The sequence below is a fragment of the Dendropsophus ebraccatus genome, chromosome 4, assembly GCF_027789765.1.
Source record: "Dendropsophus ebraccatus isolate aDenEbr1 chromosome 4, aDenEbr1.pat, whole genome shotgun sequence".
Classification (NCBI taxonomy): domain Eukaryota; kingdom Metazoa; phylum Chordata; class Amphibia; order Anura; family Hylidae; genus Dendropsophus; species Dendropsophus ebraccatus.
In genome coordinates, this window is record NC_091457.1 from 167,769,685 (window position 1) to 167,792,516 (window position 22,832).

Genomic DNA, 22,832 nt, shown 5'->3' on the forward strand with positions numbered 1-22,832 from the left:
TATCGGTGACCGCCTTCTGTCTCTCAGTATCGGTGACCGCCTTCTGTCTCTCAGTATCGGTGACGGCCTTCTGTCTCTCAGTATCGGTGACGGCCTTCTGTCTCTCAGTATCGGTGACCGCCTTCTGTCTCTCAGTATCGGTGACCGCCTTCTGTCTCTCAGTATCGGTGACCGCCTTCTGTCTCTCAGTATCGGTGACCGCCTTCTGTCTCTCAGTATCGGTGACCGCCTTCTGTCTCTTAGTATCGGTGACCGCCTTCTGTCTCTCAGTATCGGTGACCGCCTTCTGTCTCTTAGTATCGGTGACCGCCTTCTGTCTCTTAGTATCGGTGACCGCCTTCTGTCTCTCAGTATCGGTGACCGCCTTCTGTCTCTCAGTATCGGTGACCGCCTTCTGTCTCTCAGTATCGGTGACCGCCTTCTGTCTCTCAGTATCGGTGACCGCCTTCTGTCTCTTAGTATCGGTGACCGCCTTCTGTCTCTTAGTATCGGTGACCGCCTTCTGTCTCTCAGTATCGGTGACCACCCTGATATGTAGTACGAGTCCCAGGCCTCTGTCTCTGGGTGCAGATAACTAGTAGTTTCCTTCCTACTTAGTCGAGCGTAGTCAGTAGAGTGGCTATCTTGCATCTATTCTCTACTGAGGTTGATCCTTTCTTTCCTCTCCTTCTCAAGGGAGTGACTGTCCTGAAGTAAGGAAATACTTCTGTAACTCCGGTTACCCCAGGGTTGGGCTCAGCATGACCACTGTAATCTCTGGCACTAGAAATAGATGTTTTCTGTCTTTCTCAGCTAAACCACAACTAAGTGAGCTCAGGAAGGAAGTGTGAGAGAGAGTGCCTGGAGCAGGCCAAACCTTCCCGCATGGCTGCAGCTGTGCACAGGGGGAGTGAGACACCTAGTGGCTGGAGGAGGGCACAGCAGCTACATAACCTAACTGTAACACCTGACAGAAACACTTTTACCTGGGTGTGTGAAGATAGAGAAAAATGTGTAGTGGGACACTACATATTTGTGTCTCTACTGTACATATTCTGGTTGGAACTAAGGAAAGTCCTCACCTTGTAATCAACTTTTACTTAACTTGCCATAAGAGTGCCGTGGTTTTTCCCTATGTATTGACTGACCATTAGTTACTGACCATTCATGACTGACCTCTCAGTATCTGACGTTTCACATTACCTTCTGAGTGACTGACCCCCTAGTATCTGACCCCTCAGATTATCGCCTCAGTATCTGACCCATGAATTTCTATCTCTTTAGTGACTGGCCCCTCAGACTATGCCCTCAGTATCTGACCCCTCAGACTATCCACTCACTATCTGACCCTGTAGATTATCCCCTTAGTGACTGACCCCTCAGACTATCACCTTAGTGACTGACCCGTTAGTATATCCCCTCAATATATGACCCCTCAGATTATCACCTTAGTGACTGACCCCTGAGACTATCACCTTAGTGACTGACCCCTGAGACTATCCCCTCAGTATCTGACCTCTCAGATTATCCCCTCAGTATGTGACCCCTCACATTATCCCCTTAGTATCTGATCCCTCAGACTATCCCCTCAGTTACTGACCCCTCAGATTATCCCCTCAGTAAAGGCCCTATTCCACCAACAGATCTGACGACAGATTATCTGTCAAAGATTTGAAGCCAAACCCAGGAGTGGATTTAAAAAGAGGAGAAATCTCAGTCTTTCCTTTATGACCTGTTCTCTGATTATAGTCTGTTCCTGGGTTTGGCTTCAAATCTTGGGCTATCACAGACTATGACCTTAGTGACTGACCCCTCAGTATATCCCCTCACTATATGACCCCTCAGATTATCCTTTTAGTGACTGACCCCTCAGTATATCCCCTCACTATATGACCCCTCAGATTATCCCCTTAGTGACTGACCCCTCAGTATATCCCCTCACTATATGACCCCTCAGATTATCCCCTTAGTGACTGACCCCTCAGATTATCCCCTTAGTGATGTTATTAGCCTCAGATAACTGAGTATGGGCAGAGCTGATTGTTTAGCCCAGCAGCAGACTGCTGTCCCATACATATGTAAAGGTGTCATGGATGAAGCTGCTGCCCCCCCCCCACAGAGAAGCCTCCTTGTCTATTCTTTGCAGTCGACATGTTGCTATTGGTGCCCACCAATAAAGACAGCATATCCCTGGCGAGGTCCTGCAAATCCTTGCCCTTAGTGCCAGTATAGCAGAGCAGTATAGCAGAGCAGTATAGCAGAGCTGTATAGCAGAACAGTATAGCAGAGCTCACTTCCTGGATGCTTCCTTGCTGACTCCAGCTGAAGCTTGTAGTGCTACCTCGGGTCCTGAGGCTTAGCTGCTCCCGACCGATGACCATTGGCTTAGATTCTGACCATGGTGCTCTGTGGGCTCTAGCATCTGCTCTGCTCCACTCCCTGATCTGTTCCCAGTATCAGTATTGTAGGTTCTAGCTAGTGATGGGTAGTTCGCGAATGAACAGTTGAAAATAAACTACAGCCGGGGGGCGACAGAGTCCAGCCCAGCATCCGGGGGGCGACAGAGAGTCCAGCCCAGCAGCCGGGGGGCGACAGAGAGTCCAGCCCAGCAGCCCCAGCTCTATCTGCTTTTCTGCCCCACTGTCATCTGCTTTTAGGCCTCCATGTTGGAAACTGAAAGTAATAAAAAACAGAACATCCTAGAAAATGAAAACTATGAAACTGCACGATACACAGCCCATGTGTGAGTGTCTATGTGTGTGTGTGTGTGTGTGTGTGTGTGTGCATGCGTGCGTGCGTGCGTGCGTGCGTGCGTGCGTGCGTGTGTGTCGTCCCCCAACTCACCTGTAGTGCGGCCATCTTGTTAGCCCAGAGCTCCTCCAGTCTTGTTACCAGCACTGGCTGCTGTATCCTCACTCTGTGCTGTGTGTGTGTGTATATATATATATACTGTATATGCTGCCTGCAGCTTTCCTGCTCCCTCACACATTCACCATAGTCAGTACCTGTAACCACCACAGGTGTCACTGCTGAGCACAGTCATGTGATGGAACTAGGCTCCTGATTGGTTGTGGCTCATATAGCTCAGTAGTCACTGATCAGCTCCCTCATACAGTCACTATGGGTCAGTACCTGTAACCACCACAGGTGTCACTGCTGAGCACTTATACATGTGACTGACTCTCCTGATCACATGACTCTCCTGATCACATGACCTTCCTGATCTCATAGTTCATAGCTCTCTGAGAGAACTGATTCTCCTGATTGGTTCTCCTGTAGGTCAGTAGGTCACAGGTCACATGATGCTCCATCACCTATGAGGACACAGAGCTGTGAGCGGCAGCCATGTTGGATCCTGTGCTGCGCTTTTCTATAACCCACAAGGTATCGTCATCTTATTAGTCTTTTATCAATGTTTTTTTCTCACAAGATCTTGGAAAAAATGTCACAGCCAAAACAGGGAAATAATCTGGAAAAACTATCACTGAGCTAAAAGATGGCAAAAATAAAAATATCACGTAGTTATTGAGGGGAAAGAATGTGGGTATAGGGGGTATGCATGTATGTATAGGGGGTATGAATGTATGTATAGGGGGTATGAATGTATGTATAGGGGGTATGCATGTATGTATAGGGGGTATGAATGTATGTATAGGGGGTATGAATGTGGGTATAGGGGGTATGAATGTATGTGTAAGGGGTATAGGGGGTATGCATGTATGTATAGGGGGTATGAATGTGGGTATAGGGGGTATGCATGTATGTATAGGGAGTATGCATGTATGTATAGGGGGTATGCATGTATGTATAGGGGGTATGCATGTATGTATAGGGGGTATGCATGTATGTATAGGGGGTATGAATGTATGTATAGGGGGTATGAATGTATGTATAGGGGGTATGCATGTATGTATAGGGGGTATGCATGTATGTATAGGGGGTATGAATGTGGGTATAGGGGGTATGAATGTATGTGTAAGGGGTATAGGGGGTATGCATGTATGTATAGGGGGTATGAATGTGGGTATAGGGGGTATGCATGTATGTATAGGGAGTATGCATGTATGTATAGGGGGTATGCATGTATGTATAGGGGGTATGCATGTATGTATAGGGGGTATGCATGTATGTATAGGGGGTATGCATGTATGTATAGGGGGTATGAATGTATGTATAGGGGGTATGCATGTATGTATAGGGGGTATGCATGTATGTATAGGGGGTATGAATGTATGTATAGGGGGTATGCATGTATGTATAGGGGGTATGCATGTATGTATAGGGAGTATGCATGTATGTATAGGGAGTATGCATGTATGTATAGGGGGTATGAATGTCTGTATAGGGGGTATGAATGTGGGTATAGGGGGTATGCATGTATGTATAGGGGGTATGAATGTATGTATAGGGGGTATGCATGTATGTATAGGGAGTATGCATGTATGTATAGGGGGTATGAATGTATGTATAAGGGGTATAGGGGGTATGCATGTATGTATAGGGGCTATGCATGTATGTATAGGGGGTATGAGGGGAATGAATGTGGGTATAGGGGGTATGAATGTCTGTATAGGGGGTATGAATGTATGTATAGAGGGTATAAATGTCTGTATAGGGGATATGAATGTATGTATAGGGGGTATGAATGTGGGTATAGGGGGTATGAATGTCTGTAGAGGGGGTATGAGGGGTATGTATGTATGTATGTATAGTGGGTATGAGGGGAATGAATGTGGGTATAGGGGGTATGAGGGGAATGAATGTGGGTATAGGGGGTATGAATGTGGGTATGAGGGGAATGAATGTATGTATAGAGGGTATGAATGTGGGTATAGGGGGTATGAAAGTCAGTATGATGGACATGAATGTATGTATAGTGGGTATGAGGGGTATAAATGTAGGTATGATGGGTATGAATGTATGTATAGTTGGTATGAGGGATATGATGTAGGTATGAATGTATGTATGAGGGGTATAAATGTAGGTATGAGGGGTATGTATGTATGTATAGTACGTATGAGGGGAATGAATGTGGGTATAGGGGGTATGAATGTATGTATAGGGAGTATGAATGTGGGTATGAGGGGAATGAATGTATGTATAGGGGGTATGAATGTGGGTATAGGGGGTATGAATGTATGTATAGGGGTATGAGGGGTATAAATGTAGGTATGTGGGGTATGAATCTATGTATAGTTGGTATGAGGGGTATGAATGTATGTATAGTTTGTATGAGGGGTATGAAAGTATGTATAGGGGGTATGAGGGGTATAAATGTAGGTATGAGGGGTATGTATGTATGTATGTATGTATAGTGGGTATGAATGTGGGTATAGGGGGTATGAGGGGAATGAATGTGTGTATAGGGGGTATGAATGTGTGTATAGGGGGTATGAATGTGTGTATAGGGGGTATGAATGTGTGTATAGGGGGTATGAATGTGGGTATAGGGGATATGAATGTATGTATAGGGGGTATGAATGTGGGTATGAGGGGTAATGAATGTGTGTATAGGGGGTATGAATGTATGAATGTGGGTATGAGGGGTATGAATGTATGGATAGGGGGTATGATTGTGGGTATAGGGGGTATAAATGTGGGTATGAGGGGTATTAATGTATGTATAAAGGGTATGAATGTGGGTATGAGGGGAATGAATGTGGGTATAGGGGGTATGAAAGGAATGAATGTATGTATAGATGGTATGAATGTGGGTATAGGGGGTATGAATGTGGGTATGAGGGGAATGAATGTATGTATAGGGGCTATGAATGTGGGTATAGGGGGTATGAAAGTCAGTATGATGAACATGAATGTATGTATAGTGGGTATGAGGGGTATAAATGTAGGTATGAGGGGTATGTATGTATGTATGTATAGTGGGTATGAGGGGAATGAATGTGGGTATAGGGGGTATGAATGTGGGTATGAGGGGAATGAATGTACAGTATGTATAAGGAGTATGAGGGGTATAAATTAGGTATGTGGGGTATGAATGCATGTATAGTTGGTATAAGGGGTATGAATGTATGTATAGGGGGTATGAGGGGTATAAATGTAGGTATGAGGGGTATGTATGTATGTATAGTGGGTATGAATGTGAGTATAGGGGTATGAGGGGTATGAATGTGGGTATGAGGGGTATGAATGTATGTATAGGGGGTATGAATGTGGGTATGAGGGGTATAAATGTAGGTATGAGGGGTATGTATGTATGTATAGTGGGTATGAATGTGAGTACAGGGGTATGAGGGGAATGAATGTGGGTATGAGGGGTATGAATGTATGTATAGGGGGTATGAATGTGGGTATGAGGGGTATGAATGCATGTATAGGGGGTATGAATGTATGTATAGTGGGTATGATGGGTATGAATGTATGTATAGTGGGTATGATGGGTATGAATGTATGTATAGGGGGTATGAATGCGGGTATGAGGGGTATAAATGTATGTATAGGGGGTATGAATGTGGGTATGAGGGGTATTAATGTTTGTATAGGAGATATGAGGGGTATGAATGTATGTATAGTGGGTATGATGGGTATGAATGTATGTATAGGGGGTATGAATGTGGGTATAGGGGTTATAAATGTATGTATAGGGGGTATGAATGTGGGTATGAGGGATATGAATGTATGTATAGGGGGTATGAATGTGGGTATGAGGGGTATGAATGTTTGTATAGGGGGTATGAATGTGGGTATAGGGGGTATGAATGTGGGTATAGGGGGTATGAATGTATGTAAAGGGGTAATGAATGTGGGTATAGGGGGTATGAATGTATGTATAGGGGGTATGAATGTGGGTATGAGGGGTATGAATGTATGTATAGGAGGTATGAATGTGGGTATAGGGGGTATGAATGTGGGTATGAGGGGAATGAATATGTATAGAGGGTATGAATGTGGGTATAGGGGGTATGAATGTGGGTAAAGGGGATATGAAAGTCAGTATGATGGACATGAATGTATGTATAGTGGGTATGAGGGGAATAAATGTAGGTATGATGGGTATAAATGTATGTATAGTTGGTATGAGGGATATGATGTAGGTATGAATGTATGTATGAGGGGTATAAATGTAGGTATGAGGGGTATGTATGTATTGTACGTATGAGGGGAATGAATGTGGGTATAGGGGGTATGAATGTGGGTATGAGGGGAATGTATGTATAGGGGGTATGAATGTGGGTATATAGGGTATGAATGTATGTATAGGGAGTATGAGGGGTATAAATGTAGGTATGTGGGGTATGAATGCATGTATAGTTGGTATGAGGGGTATGAATGTATGTATAGGGGGTATGAGGGGTATAAATGTAGGTATGAGGGGTATGTATATATGTATGTATAGTGGGTATGAATGTGGGTATAGGGGGTATGAGGGGAATGAATGTGGGTATAGGGGCTATGAATGTCGGTATGAGGGGGATGAATGTATGTATAGGGGGTATGAATGTGGGTATAGGGGGTATAAATGTGGGTATAGAGGGTATGAATGTATGTATAGGGGGTATGAGGGGTATAAATGTAGGTATGAGGGGTATGAATGTATGTATAGTTGGTATGAGGGGTATGAATGTGTGTATAGGGGGTATGAATGTATGTTTAATGGGTATGAGGGGTATAAATGTATGTATGTATAGTGGGTATGAGGGGAATGTATGTGGGTATGAGGGATATGATGTGGGTATGAGGGGTATTAGGGATATGTTTGTGGGTACAGTGGGTATGAATGTGAGTATGAGGGGGATGAATGTGGTATGACATCTCATTACTCCCAGCTGATTTATAGTCATAGGGGGACATTTATTAAGTCCGGCGTTTTTTTATGCCGGACTTAAAAATGTCCCCGCATCTCCAGCGATACGGGGATTTATGTAGAGGCGGACTGACTCTACATAAATCCCGTGCGCTCGGCCGAAAACCTATGCCAGCTGAGGACTGGAGTAGGTTTTCGGCGTATCTTTTGGTGGAACGGATGGTGAATCGCGCGGACTCTGAGTTCCGCCCCTTCACACCCCCTCCCCGCCACCCGGCGTACTCGGCGGAAAGTGCCGATTTGCGAATATTTTATTCGCAAATCAGCCATTTGCGAATAAAATATACGCAAATCGGCACTTTCCGCCGAAAATCATCCGTACGCCGGATGATACATGTCCCCCTTAGTGTTTTTGGACAAAAAACCCCAGAAAAAAAACATTAATGTCATTGGTACAAAGTGGTCCAAAAAAAATGTATCCACTGTTTAAAAGTTCATAACTTGCAAACTAATTGACGGAGTTGTCTCATATTTGGTAGTGTACTAGTTTGTAGTTCCGGAAGTCACCACACAAGCGTTGGATTGTTTTGTCAGATGAGAGTCGCTGGATAGTCTGTGTTGTGTTCGTAGTTACTCGAGTGAACATGGCCGGCGCAAGGCTTACATTCGATGAAAGGAAGTCAGTTTTCAAGTGGTATTTTAAGTACGAAAACATTAATGAGGTTCAACGGCAATGGCGAAATGAGTATCAAACAGCCACCGACACGTTTAACTATTCGTCACATTTGAAACAAATTTGAAGCCGAAGGCTGTGTTAAAGATGTACACAAACAACCATCTGGACGACCTGTAACAGTAACAAGTCCAACTAACTCCCGTCATGTGTTACAACAATTCACTCGCTCACCACAGACGTCTTTGAGACAGTGTGTCCGTGAAACTGGAGTGAGTCGCTCAAGTGTTCGGCCAATTTTGAAGATAGCAAAGTGGAAGTGCTACATCCCACGATTGCTACACGCAATGAACGGGGACGACCCAGATCGTAGAATGGAGCACTGCGAGTGGTTTAACAACATGGTGCGCAACGATGACGAGTTTGCAGAGATGTTTGTTTTGTCTGATGAGGCACAGTTCAAACTCAATGGTACAGTAAATTGTCACAATTGCATCTACTGGGCTGCTGAAAATCCTAACGTCCATGTCGACAAAGCGGTGAATTTGCCAGGAGTAAATGTGTGGTGTGGGTTGTCGTACCGGGGCTTGATTGGGCGGCACAGTTACCGGTGAGGTGTACCTTCATAAGCTTCAGACATCCATTTTACCTGCCATCCGAGACCTGTATGGAGACGGAAGATGGTGCCCCAGCCCACTACCAACATCGTGTTAGGGCGTATCTCGACGAAAATCTACCAGGAAGATGGATAGGCCGTAGAGGTGCTGTGGAGTATCCACCATGTTCCCCTCTGGACTTTTACCTGTGGGGAACACTAAAGGACGTCATTTATCGACAAAAGCCGCACACATGGGATGAACTTGGAGAATCCATCGTACATTCATGTGCAAATATCCAACTGAACACGTTGCAGTCAGTAGTTCGTGCTGCAGTTCGGCGGCATCGTTTGTGTGTGGATGTGAATGGTGACTATTTCGAACACCTACAGTGATATCTTTAAGTTGGACTTTAAGCTACACTTTCACCAAATATGAGACAACTCCGTCAATTAGTTTGCAAGTTATGGACTTCTAAACAGTGGATACATTTTTTTGGACCACTGTATATTACACAGTACATATGTGTTCAGTATGATGACATTATGATATTGTTATATAAGTAATTACATTCACAAAAATAACTAATGAAATGTGATAATTTTACCCTAATAATCTCTCATCCAGCAGCGGGCACTAAGGGCTCCGCGTGTAGTAGCGAAGATGTTTCTTATCAGTATCCCAGAGCCGGATATATAATGAATTACACTATATGAGTTTTATGAACTTTTCACTTTCTTTCAGCCACAACAGAAATAAAAAAAAACCATCGACAGTAAAACACATGTATGCTTAACCGAGCGTGCATATGTATGAGTGTATGAGGGTCAGAATAGACAACTGTGGGGTGAACAAACTGAGAATGATCTAATGTGTAGAAAATGGAGGATGACATCTACAAATTTTTAGTTGCGCTGAGACCTATTGGAATCTTTAAGTTCCCGGTATGTGACCCTCATGTAGTCATAGGCAAAGTATATCTGTCTCCTGTCTATATACAGTATAGTGCCCAGTCCTATTGGGCAAAAGTTGGTTGTGATTGGCTTTCTCCCTCGGTACTAATCTGTTCTATCACTTGTTGCCAGCACATTCACCATCCTTGGTAGTTCTCTGTCGGTGGTCCACTGTTCTACTATTTGATGCCAGCACGATCACCGTCCTTGTTTGTTTTCTGTCGGTAGTACCCTGTTCTAACATTTGTTACCAGCACCTTCGCCGTCCTCGGTTGTTTTCTGTCGGTAGTACCCTGTTATACCGTTTGATGCCAGCACCTTCGCCATCCTTGGTTGTTCTCTGTCAGTAGTACCCTGCTCTACCATTTGTTGTCAGCACCCTTATCGTCCTGGGTTGTTCTCTGTCGGTAGTACCCTGTTCTACCATTTGTTGTCGGCACCCTCATTGTCCTGGGTATTTGTTGTTAGCACCCTTATCGTCCTGGGTTGTTCTCTGTTGGTAGTACCCTGCTCTACCATTTGTTACCTGCACCTTTGCCATCCTTGGGTGTTCTATGTTGGTAGTACCCTTTTTTATTCCTTGCTGCCAGCACATTCACCATCCTTGGTTGTTCTCTGTCGGTAGTACCCTGCTCTACCATTTGTTGTCAGCACCCTTATCGTCCTGGGTTGTTCTCTGTTGGTAGTACCCTGCTCTACCATTTGTTGTCAGCACCCTTATCGTCCTGGGTTGTTCTCTGTCGGTAGTACCCTGCTCTACCATTTGTTGTCAGCACCCTTATCGTCCTGGGTTGTTCTCTGTCGGTAGTACCCTGCTCTACCATTTGTTGTCAGCACCCTTATCGTCCTGGGTTGTTCTCTGTCGGTAGTACCCTGCTCTACCATTTGTTGTCAGCACCCTTATCGTCCTGGGTTGTTCTCTGTCGGTAGTACCCTGCTCTACTATTTGTTGTCAGCACCCTTATCGTCCTGGGTTGTTCTCTGTCGGTAGTACCCTGCTCTACCATTTGTTGTCAGCACCCTTATCGTCCTGGGTTGTTCTCTGTCGGTAGTACCCTGCTCTACTATTTGTTGTCAGCACCCTTATCGTCCTGGGTTGTTCTCTGTTGGTAGTACCCTGTTCTACCATTTGATGCCAGCACCTTTGCCATCCTGGGTTGTTCTCTGTTGGTAGTACCCTGCTCTACCATTTGTTATCAGCACCCTCATTGTCCTGGGTTGTTCTCTGTCGGTAGTACCCTGCTCTACCATTTGTTACCTGCACCTTTGCCATCCTTGGGTGTTCTATGTTGGTAGTACCCTTTTTTATTCCTTGCTGCCAGCACATTCACCATCCTTGGTTGTTCTCTGTCGGTAGTACCCTGCTCTACCATTTGTTGTCAGCACCCTTATCGTCCTGGGTTGTTCTCTGTCGGTAGTACCCTGCTCTACCATTTGTTGTCAGCACCCTTATCGTCCTGGGTTGTTCTCTGTCGGTAGTACCCTGCTCTACCATTTGTTGTCAGCACCCTTATCGTCCTGGGTTGTTCTCTGTCGGTAGTACCCTGCTCTACCATTTGTTGTCAGCACCCTTATCGTCCTGGGTTGTTCTCTGTCGGTAGTACCCTGCTCTACTATTTGTTGTCAGCACCCTTATCGTCCTGGGTTGTTCTCTGTCGGTAGTACCCTGCTCTACCCTTTGTTGTCAGCACCCTTATCGTCCTGGGTTGTTCTCTGTTGGTAGTACCCTGTTCTACCATTTGATGCCAGCACCTTTGCCATCCTGGGTTGTTCTCTGTTGGTAGTACCCTGCTCTACCATTTGTTGTCAGCACCCTTATCGTCCTGGGTTGTTCTCTGTTGATAGTACCCTGTTCTACCATTTGTTGTCAGCACCCTTATCGTCCTGGGTTGTTCTCTGTTGATAGTACCCTGTTCTACCATTTGTTATCAGCACCCTCATTGTCCTGGGTTGTTCTCTGTCGGTAGTACCCTGCTCTACTATTTGTTGTCAGCACCCTTATCGTCCTGGGTTGTTCTCTGTTGGTAGTACCCTGCTCTACCATTTGTTATCAGCACCCTCATTGTCCTGGGTTGTTCTCTGTCGGTAGTACCCTGCTCTACCATTTGTTATCAGCACCCTCATTGTCCTGGGTTGTTCTCTGTTGATAGTATCCTGCTCTACCATTTGTTGTCAGCACCCTCATTGTCCTGGGTTGTTCTCTGTTGGTAGTACCCTGTTCTACCATTTGTTATCAGCACCCTTATAGTCCTGGGTTGTTCTCTGTCGGTAGTACCCTGCTCTACCATTTGTTATCAGCACCCTCATTGTCCTGGGTTGTTCTCTGTTGGTAGTACCCTGTTCTACCATTTGTTATCAGCACCCTCATTGTCCTGGGTTGTTCTCTGTCGGTAGTACCCTGCTCTACTATTTGTTGTCAGCACCCTTATCGTCCTGGGTTGTTCTCTGTCGGTAGTACCCTGCTCTACCATTTGTTGTCAGCACCTTTGCTGTCCTCGGTTGTTGTCCATTCTTCTCTTCTAACATACAGCGCAGTATTTCATTACAGCACTTTACATCACTTCTAGTCAATTAAAGGGAAACGTGTCGAGGGTGTTTCTCTGGGGACTGGAGATAAATCAATCTTTTTCTTGCTGGTTCACATCTGTTTGTGTCATATGAGTCCCCCAGCTGTAACAGCTCCACTCCACTCAGAGCTAATCCTTCAGGTTGCTATAAGCGTCCATGATTTATTGAGAGGTAGAGTAATGAGTCAAGTAAATTACTGCGAACGACTCTGACTTGGAGTTAAATGACTACTTACAGCCCCGTAGATTTTCTATACCAGACATTTGTCTCCACTTCCTGCAAGAAGAGTTGGCTGTTTTAGTGCTGCATGGAGCTGCCTTGTCTGTGTCAGGTGCTGCTGCCAGAGTAGGACCTGTGCAAAGGAATATGGAGAAACCAGTGTTACAGTAATCTGGTTATCTTTAATATCTGCGTCATATCCCTTAGGCTGCTGGCTCCATGCAAAGGGAGGATACCGCCCTTTAAGAACTCTAGAATCACTGCTATAGCAGGTATACTGAGCTTTAGACTTGGGATTTGAATAGTCTCTTGGTGAGCTGCCTTCGATAGACTTGACAGTAGTTACAGGGTGGACTACCTAGAGGGGCACTCTCCAATGTGTAAGGTTCTCTAGCGTGAGGGGGTTCTGACTACCTTGGAATCAGTTACAGTTACATGGGGCTTGAGAAGAAAACCCATATTCATGACAAAGAAGAAATCTGTTAAACTGAGACTACTATAATCCAGGAGTACAGGCCCCAGGCCGAACATTAGGAGGAGCTGACTATCGGTATTAGCCTTAGGTCTTAGCGACTTAAAAAATGGCACACAGGTGAGAAGCACTTCTCCGACCCTTGACTAGAAACACTGCTCATAGCTACTTGGAGGACTGGAAGATGATCCCTTAGGGTGGACAGGCTGGTTTCCTCAGGAGGCAGTCACAAAATGTGTAGTTTGGCTGGCCATACCTTGGCACCCAGGATCCCTGGAACTAGAACAGCATGACATTAGAGGTACAGCAGCTCAGGATCAGGCACTGGCCCCATGGAAGACTCTACGGCTCTGGATACGACTGGATGGAGTTTAGGCAGGAAACAGAATGCCAGGCCCTTCATTATCTACCTAACTTCAGGGCTGAGCTCCCGTTGCTGGAGGAGATCTAAGGTACCCTGACTGCTGATGGTGCAGGCACATGAGAAGACTTTAGGTCTGGGTGCTGATATGCCAGACAATTAAAGAAGATACTTTAGCTTACTGACTTTACTGTGGTTGGCTGACCTAGGGATGACCTGACAGACCTCCTCTTAAGCAGGTGACATAGACATGTGCAGTGAGTCACATGCACAATCAACCCCTTGCATGCCTGCTGCATCGGCTTGCTGTAAGTGAAAAAGTTTCTTCAGCCACAGATTATATCTTAGACACTGAAATAAATTAGAGTGTTGCCACCCTACAGATATGGCAAATAGGGTACTGGGACACTGCACATATTATGCCTAAAAGGTAAATCAAGGCTTCCCTATTATCTTTGACCACACATACGGTTCTGGGCAGCTGTCCATTGTGTAAATACTTGCATTCTTAGGCTGCATTCACACGTTCCGGGAAATTGTCCGTGCTCACCGATAATTTTACAGCCCATTGCTTTCTATTGGGCTATTCAGATGTTTCGTGATTTCACGGATCCGTGATCCGTTCCGTTAAAAATAGGACATGTCATTACTCGGAACGGATGCACGGAAAGGATTCCCCATAGAAATCAATGAGATCTGTGTTTTTCACGGATGTACACGGATGTGACATCCGTGTTTATCCGTGAAAAACACGGATGTGATGTAATCAATGTAATTTAAAATGCTTTAACACAAATCCATGAAAAAAACGGACACGGATACAAAACGGATGCAAAACAGATGAAAAACGGACTGTTTTGCACGGATCACGGAGGTTGCTGCCGGACCACAATCATGGACCGGGAAAAACACTGAACGTGTGAATGCAGCCTTACTTTGCACACAGTGCTGCATCGTGAATGTAATTCTCTTCAGTCGTTACCAGCAGCAGTTTACTACTTAGACCTGAGCTGCCTTTGTGATGTCACCTTTCCCTTGTTCTGTACCTGCTGCTGTCTTATTCCTGGATGCCCACGTAGTGCTGTATAATCCCAATGCATCAATCATCCCCTCCTCCCCTATTTAGAACAATGACCCATCTTCAGAAAGCTAGAGTTCCATAGTCTCATTGCTGTTACAGTAACCCTTGCCAGTCTATAAACCAGCTGCGTACCTCCTTGTGACTTAATAGGAGGCATTTAACATAAAGAAGTCCTGATTGCTGAGATGTCCATTGATTTATATGCCCTTCTGGTTGTTTGTTCATCCAGGGGTATTCATGATATTATGAGCTGACATCGTTACTGCTTTCATTGCTGTACAGGCCAATAATTTTATAGCAATGTGCGATGCTCCTTATCAATACTGTGGTATTATATCCATTGATTTGTTTATTAATTTCTGTAGCTATAAACGTGTTAGATTTTTGCCACAGTCCTCAGACTGCCTTGATGATATTAAACCTTAGATATAATTTGTAGCTTCATACATTGCTGTGCTTAGTATTTAATTTTTAATATAAGTAACATTCTATAAAGCTACAATAAGGAGATTGTGGCCTCACAGACACCTAAACATAAAATGTATTGGCTGTATGTGGTGTGCACAAAGTCTTACAGAGCCCTACATTCTTAGGATGTCATTATTGTTTGTGAACAAAATAAACTATCAGGTTTTATGTAGATGGTTAAATTGTAAGTATGTAAGAATGAACCAAGGTGTACACAAGACTACAGAAGAAGTAACCAAGATCTATACAGGACTAGAGAAGAATCAACCAAGAACTATGCAAGGCTAGAGAAGAAGGAACTAAGATCTACACAAGACTAGAGAAGAAAGAACCAAGATCTATACAAGACTATAGATGAATAAACCAAGATCTACACAAGACGAGAGAAGAAGGAACCAAGATGTACACAAGACTAGAGAAGAATCAGCCAAGAACTACACAAGACTAGAGAAGAAAGAACCAATGTATACAAGACTATAGAAGAGTAAACCATGATCTACACAAGACTAGAGAAGAAGGAACCAAGGTCTACACAAGACTAGAGAAGAAGGAACCAAGGTCTACACAAGACTAGAGAAGAAGGAACCAAGGTCTACACAAGACTAGAGAAGAAGGTACCAAGGTCTTCACAAGACTAGAGAAGAAGGTACCAAGGTCTTCACAAGACTAGAGAAGAAGGTACCAAGGTCTTCACAAGACTAGAGAAGAAGGAACCAAGGTCTACACAAGACTAGAGAAGAAGGAACCAAGGTCTACACAAGACTAGAGAAGAAGGAATCAAGGTCTACACAAGACTAGAGAAGAAGGAACCAAGGTCTTCACAAGACTAGAGAAGAAGGAACCAAGGTCTTCACAAGACTAGAGAAGAAGGAACCAAGGTCTTCACAAGACTAGAGAAGAAGGTACCAAGGTCTTCACAAGACTAGAGAAGAAGGTACCAAGGTCTTCACAAGACTATAGAAGAAGGAGTCAAGATCTACACAAGACTAGAAAAGAAGGACCAAGATCTACACAAGGCTACAGAAAAATGAGCCAAGATTTACACAAGAATTCAGAAGAATGAACCAGGATCTACACAAGACTACAGAAGAATAAGCCAGGATCTATATGAAATTATAGATGCATGAGGCGATATCTTCACAAGACTGCAGAAGAATGAACTAAAGTCTACACCAGACTACAGAAGAACGAGCCAAGATCTAAACGAGACTACAGAAGATAGAACCAAGATCTTTACAAAATTATAGAGTCGAAATCTTCCCAAAACTGCAAAGGATTGAACCAACATTTATCCAAGACTATAAAAGAATAAACCAATTGGACTGACTATAAACAAAACCGGGTTACAACAAAGTACTGGGGAGAAATGAAACAAACACATAGAGGATATACATTATACCACACTGCAAGGCTAACCAATCATAAACTCCTACTTCAGACGAGCCCTGCACCAAGCAGTGTGATCAGCTGATCCAGAGTAATAAATACTATGTGAGGTGGCTGTATAACATCCAACCCAACCTAAGAGGAGACGCTACAGGATGATCCCTGTTATCTGTGACCATTACATCCATGCAGAGTTGTTGGAGAAAAGTCGCTGCTACTTTTTGGAAGTGACATCATTGTCATATGTAATGTCATAGTCTTACATCCCCGTCATCACGAGGTGTATAGTCGCCATGTTGTACGGTGAAGCGTGTGCTGCAGCTGTCAGGAAGCATATAGTTAATTTTCTTCGTAAATCTTATTAGCGGCACCCGGATCGGCTCTCCTGTCATGCTTTGGCAACTCTTGAAATAGAATTTTCCGTGCCTATCAGTCTATCAGCGTGCGATTGTTACGGGGCATCCATCTTGCTAAGGATTTAATTGCTCGGCTTATGTAAACCACCTAAAAATTGTCTTTTTTTTTTTTTTTAAACCTACACTTTAAGAAGAGCGTGTACGGCGTGTCCCCTCGCCCTATTGATTTCATACAGCGGTGTCATCCATTTTTTGGCAGTGTGTGCGGTAGATCTACCGACCGCTGAGAAGAGACGGAGCAGATGACTCGCTGTCACAGAAGCTAAATGTTAATAAATATATCTTTCGCTGTATAGCAAATTAAGCGTCATGCCTGTCAAAAGGTATAAAAATCACATCAATCTCCGCCGTCCTGAAACCGTCTGTCTTCTCTGAGAAAATAAGAAAGGTGCAGATAACAAGATACCTTTAAATATCCCCACGTCAGAATAACCGGAGGGATGCCACCAGCCGTCCGCCTATTAATTCATGGTTTCACAGTCAGATAAAGATGCAGGTTGTGTTGTTGGTTGCAGATTCTGTTTTTATTCTTTTGATTGTAGATTTTTTTTAAATTCCATTTTCTGTACACGATTATGAGGGCAGCCATCTTGTCTGACCTGCTGTTAAAAGAATTTAAAGATTTGTTATACAACAGGTTTTTGGGCATGCTCTGTGACCTAATTTTCAGGGTGGGGGAGCTGTGAACATTATCTATTGATGTGTTAAATTTTTCTACTAAATATGTAGCATTGTGATTTGTGCAGATGTCAATGTGGATGGAAAGGGAGGAGAGGAAGGGTAGTGGGCATACTTTGCACAGATCAGTTTGAGAAAAGGGACAAGAAGTAGCTATGACCGTTATTTATTTACTTATATGATATAGAGCTGTAGGCATGCTCTGTGACTAAGTGCTAAGATGCAGGGATGGTGGAGGGGAGTTGTGACCATCTACTATTGGCGTAATCATTATATTTCCTTTTTTTATATAGCACCATTGAGCATCAATTTATATAGCTTGCCACCACTCAAATCATTATGGTATGCTTTGTAACCTATGCAGAGGTCACTGTGCATGCATGGGGAAGAGGTGAGCTGTGTCCCCTACCTACTGAATTCTATCGGATGATGTTGTGGGCATCTTTTGTGCAGAGGTCATTGTGCAGGTATGGGGAAGAGGTGAACTGCCCCCCCCCCCCCACACACACACACACCCCTATTGAATTCTATGGGATAATGTTGTGGTCATACTTTGTGCAGTGGTCACTGTTCAGGTATGGAGAAGAAATGAGCTGTCCACCACCACCACTTATTGAATTCTATGGGATAATGTGGGTATGCTTTGTAAAGAGGTCACTGTGCAGGTATGGAGAAGAAGTGAGCTGTCCCCTTCCCCACACCACCTATTAAAGCGACTCAGTACCCACAATCTGACCCCCCCCCCCCCCCCCCAAACCACTTGTACCTTTGGATAGCTGCTTTTAATCGAAGATCTGTCCTGGGGTCCGTTCGGCAGGTGATGCAGTTATTGTCCTAAAAAAAAATACTTTTAAACTTGCAGCCCCATGCCCTACGGGAGTATCTGTGCCCTAACTTTGCACCACCCCTCCGCCCCTCCTCCCCACTCTTTGTCATTAGGAATGCCACTGAAATTTTCTCCATGCTGAACATTGTACAGGTCCTTAACGATCCAGCCCATGTGCCGGGCTGACACAGGTGGGGAATGGGAGGCAATCTGCCTGGAGCATTCCTAATGATGAGGGCACAGATACTCCCGTTTGACATGGGGCTTCAAGTATAAAAATATTTTTTTAAGGACAATAACTGCATCACCTGCTGAACGGACCCCAGGACAGATCTTGGATTAAAAGCAGCTATCCAAAGGTACAAGTAATTTTGGGGGATCAGATTGTGGGTACAGAATCACTTCAAATTTTATGGGATAATGTTGGGGCATACTTTGTGCAGAGTCACACAGAGCCCTTTAAAAGCCATTGACATCTCATGGGAGATTTTGTGCTACAAAATTCTTATTACGTAAAAGGAGAGTGATTCAGATTTATGGCAATATATATATATATATATATATATATATATATATATATATATATATATATATATGTGTGTGTATATATACAGGCCTGTATTTAGAGTTCATGCTGCCCTAGGCACTTTGCATGCAGAGGCGCCCCCCCCCCCCCACGTTGCTGTACATGCATGGTATATACCCTGGCACTTGGGTGACGCTCTGCTTGATGCCCGCTGTTCTCATCAAACAGACGTGATGGAGGAAGGAAGGAGGCCGGGGACGTCTTAGTTTGGGGACTGGTTCTGTCCAGTGTTGGACTGGGGCACCTGGGGCTCACCAATATACAACCAGTGAGACACGACATGCTGACCCGCTTCTTTCCTGAATTCATCTGCATCTGTGACAAATCTCAGAACACCCTCCATTTATACAGCTCTCAGGGTATGCTGGGAGTTGTAGTCTCTGAGAGGACAACCCTGTAATAAATCACTGTGTGCAGAGTCTCCTGGTGGCTGCAATCTGTGGGTGACATCAGCCCTGAAGGTCCAGTAATACATCTGTCTACAGCGGCAGTTATCAGAGGATTGTACTACTTTACTACAACTCCCAGCATATCCTGAGGGCTGCAGACTGTCAGTACATGCTGGGAGTTGTAGTGCCTGCAGCTGTTGTAGTTGGATCCTAGGTGCATCATACACTGGATGCTTTATGGCACATAAGAATACATAGATCTGTGGGGGCTCAGTGCAGGGAAGTGACCCCAGAACAGCACTAATAGGGGATAGAACAAAAACATCTCCCCCTATCCCTATTAGTGATGTTCTGGGGTCACTTCCCTGCACTGAGCCCCCACAGATCTATGTATTCTGATATGCTACAAAGCATCCAGTGTATGATGCACCTAGGACCCAACTACAGCAGCTACAGGCACTACAACTCCCAGCATATCCTGAGGGCTGCAGACTGTTCTGGGAGTTGTAGTGCCTGAAGCTGTTGTAGTTGGGTCCTGGAGGCGTTGTGGGAGATCAGAATACATAGATCTGTGGGGGCTCAGTGTAGGGAAGTGACCCCAGAACAGCACTAATAGGGATAGGGGGAGATGTTTTTGTTCTATCCCCTATAAGTGATGTTCTGGGGTCACTTCCCTGCACTGAGCCCCCACAGATCTCTGTATTCTAGGGGCTGGGGAGAGGTTGAGGGTTAGGTGGAGAGGTTGGGGGGGCAGGGGAGACGCTGGGGTCAGGGGAGTTGCTGGGGGGCAGGGGGGAGGCTGAGGGTTAGGTGGAGAGTCTGGGGGGCAGGGGGAGAGTCTGGGGTCAGGGGAGATGCTGGGGGGCAGGGGAGAGGCTGAAGGTTAGGTGGAGAGGCTGTGGGGCAGGGGAGAGGCTGTGGGTTAGGGGGAGAGGCTGAGGGTTAGGGGGAGAGGCTGGGGGTTAGGGGGAGAGGCTGGGGGTTAGGGGGAGAGGCTGGGGGGGCAGGGGAGAGGCTGGGGGGGCAGGGGAGAGGCTGAGGGTTAGGGGAGAGGCTGGGGGGTCAGGGGAGAGGCTGAGAATGCAGGGGGGAGAGGCTGGGGACCGGGGGAGAGGCTGAGGGGTCAGGGGAGACGCTGGGGTCAGGGGAGACGCTGGGGGGCAGGGGAGAGGCTGGGGGTTAGGGGGAGAGGCTGGGGGTTAGGGGAGAGGCTGGGGGGGGTCAGGGGAGAGGCTGAGAATGCAGGGGGAAGAGGCTGGGGACCGGGGGAGAGGCTGGGGGTCAGGGGGAGAGGCTGAGGGTTAGGTCGAGAGGCTGAGGGGTCAGGGGAGAGGCTAGGGGGGGCAGGGGAGAGGCTGGGGGGGGCAGGGGAGAGGCTGGGGGTCAGGGGGAGAGGCTGAGGGTTAGGTCGAGAGGCTGAGGGGTCAGGGGAGAGGCTGGGGGGGGCAGGGGAGAGGCTGAGGGTTAGGGGGAGAGGCTGAGGGTTAGGGGGAGAGGCTGTGGGGCAGGGGAGAGGCTGAGGGTTAGGGGGAGAGGCTGGGGGACAGGGGAGAGGCTGAGGCTGGGGGTAGGGGGAGAGGCTGAGGCTGAGGCTGGGGGGCAGGGGAGAGGCTGAGGCTGGGGGTAGGGGGAGAGGCTGGGGGCAGGGGAGAGGCTGAGGCTGGGGGGCAGGGGAGAGGCTGAGGCTGGGGGGCAGGGGAGAGGCTGAGGCTGGGGGGCAGGGGAGAGGCTGAGGCTGGGGGGCAGGGGAGAGGCTGAGGCTGGGGGGCAGGGGAGAGGCTGGGGGGCAGGGGAGAGGCTGAGGCTGGGGGGCAGGGGAGAGGCTGAGGCTGGGGGCAGGGGAGAGGCTGAGGCTGGGGGGCAGGGGAGAAGCTGAGGCTGGGGGTAGGGGGAGAGGCTGAGGCTGGGGGGCAGGGGAGAAGCTGAGGCTGGGGGTAGGGGGAGAGGCTGAGGCTGGGGGCAGGGGAGAGGCTGAGGCTGGGGGGCAGGGGAGAGGCTGAGGCTGGGGGGCAGGGGAGAGGCTGAGGCTGAGGCTGGGGGGCAGGGGAGAGGCTGAGGCTGGGGGGCAGGGGAGAGGCTGAGGCTGGGGGGCAGGGGAGAGGCTGGGGGGCAGGGGAGAGGCTGAGGCTGGGGGGCAGGGGAGAAGCTGAGGCTGGGGGGCAGGGGAGAGGCTGGGGGGCAGGGGAGAGGCTGGGGGGCAGGGGAGAGGCTGGGGGGCAGGGGAGAGGCTGGGGGGCAGGGGAGAGGCTGAGGCTGGGGGGCAGGGGAGAGGGAGAGGGAGAGGCTGAGGCTGGGGGGCAGGGGAGAGGCTGGGGGGCAGGGGAGATGCTGGGGGGCAGGGGAGAGGCTGGGGGGCAGGGGAGAGGCTGGGGGGCAGGGGAGAGGCTGGGGGGCAGGGGAGAGGCTGAGGCTGGGGGGCAGGGGAGAGGCTGAGGCTGGGGGGCAGGGGAGAGGCTGAGGCTGGGGGGCAGGGGAGAGGGAGAGGGAGAGGCTGAGGCTGGGGGGCAGGGGAGAGGCTGGGCAGGCAGGCTGGTTCCCTCCCCCCATGCAGCGCCAGGGTCTGAGGTCCGGGGTGCGGGGCAGGTGTTGAGCTTCCGGCACACACAGTGTTAAAGAGGCCGGAAGCTCCCAGCTGCAGCCCCGCGGTCCCGGATCTTGTCTCCTGTTCGGCGATGACGTCACATCAAGTGAGCGCCGCCGAGCGGGAGAGAAGATCTGGGAACGCGGGGCTGCAGCTGGGAGCTTCCGGCCTTCCGGACCCCGGCGCTGCATGGGGGGAGGGAACCAGCCTGTCTGCCCATCCTTCTCCCGGCCGCTCCGTCACCCCCCCCCCCCCTCCAGACGCGGACTAGGCACCCGTGGGCCGGTGCCTACGGAGTTTTTTTTTTTTTTAAATAATAAAAAAAAGTGTTCCCTGCGGGTGCCGCCCCCCGCAGGGCGCCGCCCTAGGCACCGGACCACGGGTGCCTAGTGGCAAATACGGCCCTGTATATATATATATATATATATATATATATATATATATATTAAATATATATATATATATATATACCAAGCTTATTACTGGGATTCTGGGCCGGGGATTACACTTTCTATAATTTTTTCTTCCTTATTCCTGGCAAACACTAAGTCATGCTAATGAGATTCCTTGGGTTGAGTTTGCGGCGGTAAACGACGGCCGGTACCTTATTAGGCTCGCTCTGCAGATGTAACATAATCTCCGACAATCCCTTTGTGTTTGTGATCTGCATCCAAAACCTCGTCTATACATCTTCCCCGGTAACATTACCGAAATGTCTCCAGAATTAACAGATCACAGGGAAAAAAAAGAGAGAACTGTTGAAATAAGCCGAGAATATGCAAATTCTCCGGGGATCTGGAAGGAAAACAAACATTTACAAGAGATGACAGAAAACAAG

General features: G+C 47.1%; 1 protein-coding gene across 1 annotated transcript in view; it reads left to right on the forward strand.

The window, feature by feature from the left end:
- Positions 1-3,304: 3,304 nt before the first annotated feature.
- The window catches only part of PLPPR5 (phospholipid phosphatase related 5), a 257,710-nt gene continuing 238,182 nt past the window's right edge, over positions 3,305-22,832 (forward strand). Inside the window, exon 1 of the mRNA XM_069969091.1 lies at positions 3,305-3,363. Coding sequence (XP_069825192.1) covers positions 3,325-3,363 — 39 coding nt within the window. The 5' untranslated portion in view covers positions 3,305-3,324. The remainder of the gene's footprint in view (positions 3,364-22,832) is intronic.